The 7,500-nt window shown below is 45.4% G+C and overlaps 1 protein-coding gene across 7 annotated transcripts in view; it reads left to right on the top strand.

Annotated features, from left to right (window-relative positions):
• Window positions 1–7,500, top strand: part of mctp1a (multiple C2 domains, transmembrane 1a) — a 164,453-nt gene that overhangs the window by 130,424 nt on the left and 26,529 nt on the right. For all 7 annotated transcript variants that reach the window (XM_042069735.1, XM_042069730.1, XM_042069731.1 and 4 more), the window contains one exon: window positions 3,772–3,828. In XM_042069735.1, coding sequence (XP_041925669.1) covers window positions 3,772–3,828 — 57 coding nt within the window. The remainder of the gene's footprint in view (window positions 1–3,771; window positions 3,829–7,500) is intronic.

Raw genomic sequence — 7,500 nt, 5'->3', positions numbered from 1 at the left:
ATCCACAGGGCTCATTTCTGACCTGCTATCTTGATCTTTGTTGCCAAAGACAAGGGGGGAGATAAGCGAATGAATAGGGCAAATCGAGCAAATAAATCATAAAAAAAATCATTAAAAAAAAAAGATTTTAAAAGCTCTCAACCCATTTTGTGTCTTGGAGACCAGCTTTTGAGAGTATCTATTGCAGCACCCCCTATGGCTCTGCTGCCCTTTTCACATATTTGAAAACACTCCATAAAACAAAGGCTTGTTTTGCAGTTGTTTAGTCTGGTTTGAGTTGTTTTCGTCTGTTTGTTCCGCCTTGTGAGAGTAACTGAAAAAAAAGAGGGGAAGAGAGGGGGGCAGAAATGTGGTACTTGTCTGGGAAGCTTCATAAATAAAGGATGGAGAAGCACGCGCGGCAGGAGTAGCTGAGGGCCTGTCAGACACTTCTCCGATGTCAGTCACAGGCTGAGAGAGAGAGAGAGAGAGAGAGAGAGATGGATAGAGAGAGAGAGAGAGAGAGAGACAGAGAGAGAGAGAGAGAGAGAGAGATGGATAGAGAGAGCGAGAGACAGAGAGAGAGAGAGACGTCACAGAGCCTGAGGGCCTCTGCCAGCTTGTTCCATCCCAAACTCCCCACATCACCTCCGGTCGCCCTATCGCCTCAGCGTTTAGCCCAGATTGGGCCTCTTGTGAGAGCCTGGTGGCTGTTTTACAGTAGCTGCTGCTGCTGCTGCTGCGGCTGCGGAAGTCAACTGGGGCAGAGTGTGGAGAAGTGAGCGGGTTCTGACAGGAAGGTGGAGCTGGGAGGACAGACGGTGGTGGTGGTGACTGAAGAGAGGCAGAGGATGACTGGATTGTTTTTTCGTTTTTTTTCCCCGTCGTGACTCCCACACTTTCTCTTTCTCTCTCTCTCTCTCTTTCTCTCTCTCTCTCTCTCTCTCTCTCTGTCAGACGCGCCCATCTTGTGACAGGTGACAAGAAATCAAGAAGGTCACGTCACTTTGAAACGGGAAATGTTTTTTTTTGTGCCCCCCCACGGATTCTCTCCAATGACACCCCCCCCCCCCCTCCCCCCTCCCACAACCAGTCCCAACCCTTTCCACCTCTCTCCACCTCCCACTCCCGTGCCCAACCTTGGCTCTGGCAAATTTCTTTTTCTCCGTCGTTGGTTATGCTGTTTGTTCAGGCGCAGTTTGAAGCTGCTATTGTTCTCTCTGCCAGACGAGCCCTGTGAACTTTTGTACCTGTTGTTGTTTTTTCCGCTAACGACCTTGCTAGCACGCTGCCGCTGTTGCTGTGTCTGTTCCACCTCCAGTCCCGCTGTTGGTGGGTCTCGCGCTCGCTACCGCGGCTCCCGTCTCTGCCGTCTTTTGGCGCTGCTCTTGCCGCTGGGTTTGTTGACTTTTTTTCTGTCTGATTTTATTTGCGTGTGTGTGGGTTTACCTCCCACGGCTGTGTTGCTGTGAAATACTGGCGTAAAGTTAAGTGGGAGGAGTGTTTTAGGTTTGTAGCTGACAGTGTTGTTGCCCCCTCTGCCTGTTTAGGTTTAGAGCAAAATGTATTTGGCTCTGAAGCCAGCTGGCCTGCCACACACACATACACACACACACACACACACACACACACACACATACTAACAACAGCCTGCAAGATATATCAAGTTAAAAAGTAATGTTTTTTTCACAGTACAAAATGCCCTACAATCCACTATACTAGGCCCTAATTACTTCAGTGACATTGTATTGATGTAAATGGAGTGTCACCTTTGTCAGGTCAATACTTTTACTTCTACATACTCAAAAGCAGAGTACAGATAGTGGACTTGAAGCAAACAATTAGTTTGTAGTGGTTCTCAGTCCTACTGTAGCCCTTCCACTTCTCAGTGTAATTTCAGCTAACCTGCATAGCTGATTAAACATCATTGGTTGACTCTAGATGAGTTTGAATGCCCGATTTACTTATCAAGGGCATTAACCACACAGTGACCTCAGTAAACCCAAGTTGAAGGGTGTCTTGAACAATACTATTTATGTAGTTATGGAAAAGCCCCCCCCCCCCCCCAAAAAAAAAAAAAAAAAAAAAAAAAAACTCAACACAAAGTTATAAACAAAACAGTCACAATGACGTCCATCTGCACTAATGTGTTGCCCCAGGTCCTGGTTGTCCATTGTGTATTGATAACCATGGTTCTCTTCTCAGTGTTGCAATGAATCCCCTATTGTAATCCACCATTGACTGTGCACAGCTCCAGCGTTTTGGCTATTTACTGGTACATCTCTGCTGTGACCCCATTTGCATACTCACACTCACCCATTCAGCTGTCCCCAAACCCTGCTTTGTCTCTGCAGGAAGCTCCATTTACATAAGAAGCTTATGCCAGACATACTTTTTCACCTCCTTATTAAATAGAACAAAGAAATGCAAGCCGTCTTGGGCCCTGTTATAAATGTTCGTATTGCCAAAAACTCTTATTTATGGGATTGGAATGGAAAAAAAGTAGATACTTTATGCACAAGTTATAATTCTTTCAAAATGTATTTTTTTTCCCCAGTGTACATATTAATGGCCTTGACCCTGACCTCGTTGCGTGAATGAGTACTGGCGTGAGTCATTTGAGTGAAAGGACAGGTCTCTTGAGTACCTGTAAAAAACAGACTTGACCCTGTCTCTTTATTCATCTCAAGGACTATGTGGGAAGTTTGCAAAAGTATTTGAGACTTTTTTAGGCCTCTGCCAAAGTACAGTAGTTGCGCCCTGGGAAATGTGCCTTTGTGCGTTTGTCTCTCTCTCTCTCTCGCTCTCTCTCTTGAGTTAATTAGATCATGTGATGTAAGTAACTCGCACCAAACTTTAATATGCTAAACACTTTAGGTAATTAACATTAACATCCTTTGCTCTGCAGAGAAGGTTGCACAGCATTGGGATACTTTGTCTAGTCATACAGTTCATAGTGGTCTAGTTTAAACCCGAAAACCACTGCTGTAAACCACAGTGTCCAGTAGCCTATATGAATAGGGAAAACATAAGATCATGACGAGGTATGTTTATGTTGATGAACACCTGGACTAACCTGAATGCATTTTGCATTCTCTGCAACCTTGTATGCCTTGTGTAATTAGACCACAATATATCGAGAAATCACGGTTGGATGGATGACATTAATTTACTACTGATCACACAAATCAGACTTTGTCTTTGTCAGACTTTTCTCTCTCAGACTTTCCCAGACCAGATTTTCAGAACAGATTTTCCCAGAACAGATTTTCCCAGACTAGTTTTTCAAGGGGTTTAAGCTTTTAAAACAAAGATTTTATTCTTTTTGAAAAAGCAATAATTGCATTAACGATAACACAAGTTTGTTTTTGTGCCCTTACTAATAAAGAAATATATGAGCATAATGTAGCATCCTTCGAAAAAAGGAATGATATATTTTTCTAGATGGATAAATCAGACAATTGCCCTATAGCTTTTTGTGAAAGACTATAGCTAGCGTAGAGTGTATTGGAATTCAAGGACACGTGTGTGGGGTAGGTATGGAGGCATGGCAAGTAAAGGATGAGTATTCACCAAAGCTCTTATAAAAGCTATTCAGCTTGAGAAGCCTTGAGAAGATTTGTGAGACCTTGAGAAACCTTGAGAAGATTTGTATAAAGTTACTTTCCAAAACATTTCATATACAGTACAGTATATAATGATAAAAGTACATGAATACATGTACTTTTATCATTTCATATAAGAGTATGTAATTACTGGTACATTTATTTTTCTCTATTTCCCTCCCACTAGCAAGATGTGGAGGACTTGCTGGAGGACGAAGATGAAGACTATGACAAAGACGACAAGGTAAGTATTTCAATTCTCAGTGGACAGGCTTGAACGTTTTCAAAAACATATAAATCCCCAACTTTCACACACACACACACACACACACACACACACACACACACACACAAAAACCCTGAAACATTCACAAACTGACAACCCTACACCTGCTTGACAAGTCTGTGAGTAGTATTTGTCCTTGTGTGTGTGTTTGTGCGTGTGTGTTTTCCATGTTGATGAGTACTCTTATGAGCCTTGTCTCAGTCTGCTTGGCTCATTCCCTGCCGACAAAGTGGGTCTTTCCTCTCTCCTTGACATCTGAAGGGCTCTTTCATGTTCGGGGGAGAGTAGGGGCAGCTCTTCCACACCTCAAAGTGCCGAGTAATGTCTGTTGGCTAGTGCTCTCGCTCTCTCTCCTTCTCTCTCTCCCTCTCTCTCTCTCCCCCCTCTGTCTCTCTCACTTTCCTTCTCTCTCTCCTTTACTCTCTCCCTCTCCATCTCTCCATCTCTCTATCTCTCCCTTCCTCTCTCTCCCTCCCTCTCCCTCTCTTTTTCTCTCCCTCCTCGTGAAGCCCCGGTCTGTCTCCGTCTCGCCGCCGCTGGTAACCCGTGTGATTGAGCTGTTGCCTCCCTACCTCAGAATAAAGGTGAATCGCACACTCATAAATAAGGCCGCCCGCGGGCCTCGAGTGTGTCGAGCCTCTGATATTTCTCTGGGACTTTGAAGTGCAATTAATTGTATTCAAATGGCCGTGGGGGGAATGCTCATTAGACAGAGACAGCGAACAGAGAGAGAGAGGGGGGGGGGGAAAGAAAGAAAGGCCGAATGCTTGCATGCACACTGGCTCACAAACCAGCCCTTTAAACCCCCCCCCCCCCCCCCCCCATAGGCCAGAAACTTTGTCTCTCCCTGAACTGTGCGAGAGGATGGAAAGGGCCACAGTTGGAATGATGAAGACGTTGTGCCGTGTTTCTTTGTACTGCTGGCAGTTTGTTTTTGTTTGGTCGGATCGCGCGGTAGCTCTCAGAGGAACGCAGGCGATGAAGCAGACTCAAGGTGGAAGCTAAGTCATTACTGAGCGAAAAGAGCTACAGTACGCCTTAGGGCAAGAGGGAATCAAGAGGGAGCATACCAGAGATTCTGCAGAGAATCGAAATGAAAAAAAAAAACAAAAAAAAACGTTGAGTTACAAATGCATCTGGCTTATACCCATTTAGAAAGCGCTTTGCTCTTTCAGCAACAGGTGTCTCTCTTTGTTCTTAATGAGGAATCAGACAGTTATTGTAAGGCCTTGTGAAGATTTTAATCACGAGTAATTGACAGGGATATGTTACCGTTGTAGAAGTTCCGCCTTGATCTTGCGTTAATAAAATTGAAACCACCCCTCAGCTTGTTGTTACTGTGTTTTATTAGTACCACCTGGACAAAATGATTAAATGAACACCAAACGCTTTTGCCATGTAAAAATGGCTTTCCCCCAGGGAGGCTCTCCTGTAAGGTTGCTGTGCTGTTGCTGGTGCTTGTTTGTTCTAGAAAGTGGACTGTAACCAAGCTTTACCTGTAGTGCAAATTTGATCCTAATCGTGTTAACTTTACAATCGCCTCAATGTCCTAGCCTCGTTTATTTTGCGTAACTCCGACAAATGAGGCATTTCAGCCGTTGCAAATGGGGCAGTTTCGCCATGATAATTGAACAAGCAAGACATTTTTCATAAAAAGCAACTTGATCCCTGGAAAATTATATAGGCCCGGGATTTTTTTTCCTTCTGTTTTGTCATCCATGTTATTGAAACCCAGCCTTGCCCTAAGCCCCTTGAATATAAAAGAGTGTGAGTTTGAGGTCAGAGGTTTAGAAAAGCAAATTTTGCTCCCTGTCCACATTGATTAAACTTCCCCCCCCACTGGAAGGAGACTCTGGTTGTTCACATTCCATGCGCCTTCATGGTGATGACAGAACGGCAATTGGAGTTGAAGAAAATCCCCCCTCATCCCAATCTGCTAAAGGTTGATTTCCCTCGTCCCTTTGCTTTCATTTCCATTCGGCTGAGGCTTAGATCATCAGAAAGGATTCTCCGATTTTATAATGACAAAAATGCATCCTGTGACCAGCAGCTCGACAATTATGACTCCACATTAGGACAGACCCGTCATCACAGCGAATTCGGATATTATAATCACGGCTAGTTAAATCACCACAAAGACCACACTTTTTTTTTCTTCTTTCTGAAACCTCTTATTGCTGTCTCTGTGCAAAAAAAGAGTGATATTTGTCTTTCCTCCTCAACATCCTTCAACTTTACTTCTTGGGTAACTCTCCTGAGCGTTTCCTCGGCCTCGCCTTGCCTCGAGCGTGTCCCTCTCGCTCATCTGAAACTCATCCTTGGCCCCACGCCAGCGCGGCTCCCAGCATGAGGAGGTGAACAAATTTGTCTTGAATTCCATTCAACCTCTCCAGTGCTAAGCTGGCTTTTTCTCCCTGTTATTTGGGAACTTTGCTTCAGTAAAATATTAAGGTTAGTCCCGGGGATTCCAAGTTAAGGGAGAAAGAGAGAGAGAGAGAGAGAGAGAGAGAGAGAGAGAGAGAAAAGGTATAGAAAGAGAAAGGCAGATAAATAGTTGTGGAAGCAGACGAAAAAGGAAAAGAGAAGAAAAGCAGATTCATAAATGTGCCAAGGCCTCATTTTAATTGAACCTGAAGCATATGTTGCAAGTATGCGCAATGTGTCCCAGATGTAGAGTCTTGGCCGTGTCCACACCCCCTTCTCGACGCACCACGAGGCAGCTATTAGCTGGATAACCTTTGCTCCGGGGGCTAAATGGGGTATTACATGACCAAAACGTGCTCCACCTGTTTTCCATTGGGGGCAGAGGACCCCTGGCAAGCTCAAGGCCCCCGAGCCCCACCATGTGTTCCCACTTAGCGGGACCCATTGGGCAATCGTGAAAAGTGTCTTTCTTCAGAGGCTACGGCCATATTAGTCACTTACTCTCAATGAGAGGTCTGTAGGTACAGCTAATTGATGGGGACGAGCACCTGGAGAGGGAGCATAGAAAAAAGAAAAGAAAGAGAAAGAAAGAAAGAAAAGAAGGAAAAAAAGAGAAAAAAACATAAAGAGCCACTTTACACTTTTACACTTCTCCGCCTCCTTGTAATTATTGATGTGCTCGCTGGTTTGAATTGGAGCAAATGTTGCGCAGGCGATTTCTGCTGGCGTTCCAAAGCCTGTTAGCGGCCGTTAGCAGGCGGCAAATGTTGTTTTCCTCGTGTAGACGGCGCCGCCTCAGATCTACCTGTCCTACACTTGGGGGGGACTGGTGCTTAAGCACAGAACAATGAGGGACCTTGAAGGCGAGAATGGTGCTGAGAGGGACCGTGCGCTTTACACTCCACACATCAAACACCTCCGGTGTTAGCGCGCTAGCTGTTAGCTCCTCCTCCCCCGCCGTCGTCTGGCAAGCAGGTGGCATTGTGGGAGCTGCTGTCTGCGTCGTGTTCGCCAGCCTTCCCCCGCCTGCCGTCCTCCGGGGGCCCTCCCGCCTTTAGCGCATCCGCCACCAACAGCACAACACAACGGAACACAACAGAACACACACACACACACACAAAACGTAAACAGAAGCCCTAGCCGAGGCTGTGGAGGATAATTATGGCGTTGGTAATGACTGCATTAGCAGGCATGTCTGCCATGCGG

This window comes from Alosa sapidissima, chromosome 18 (assembly GCF_018492685.1).
Source record: "Alosa sapidissima isolate fAloSap1 chromosome 18, fAloSap1.pri, whole genome shotgun sequence".
NCBI classification, from domain to species: Eukaryota; Metazoa; Chordata; class Actinopteri; order Clupeiformes; family Clupeidae; genus Alosa; species Alosa sapidissima.
Note: the sequence above shows the minus strand (reverse complement) of the source record. Positions and strands in the feature narration are given on the sequence as shown.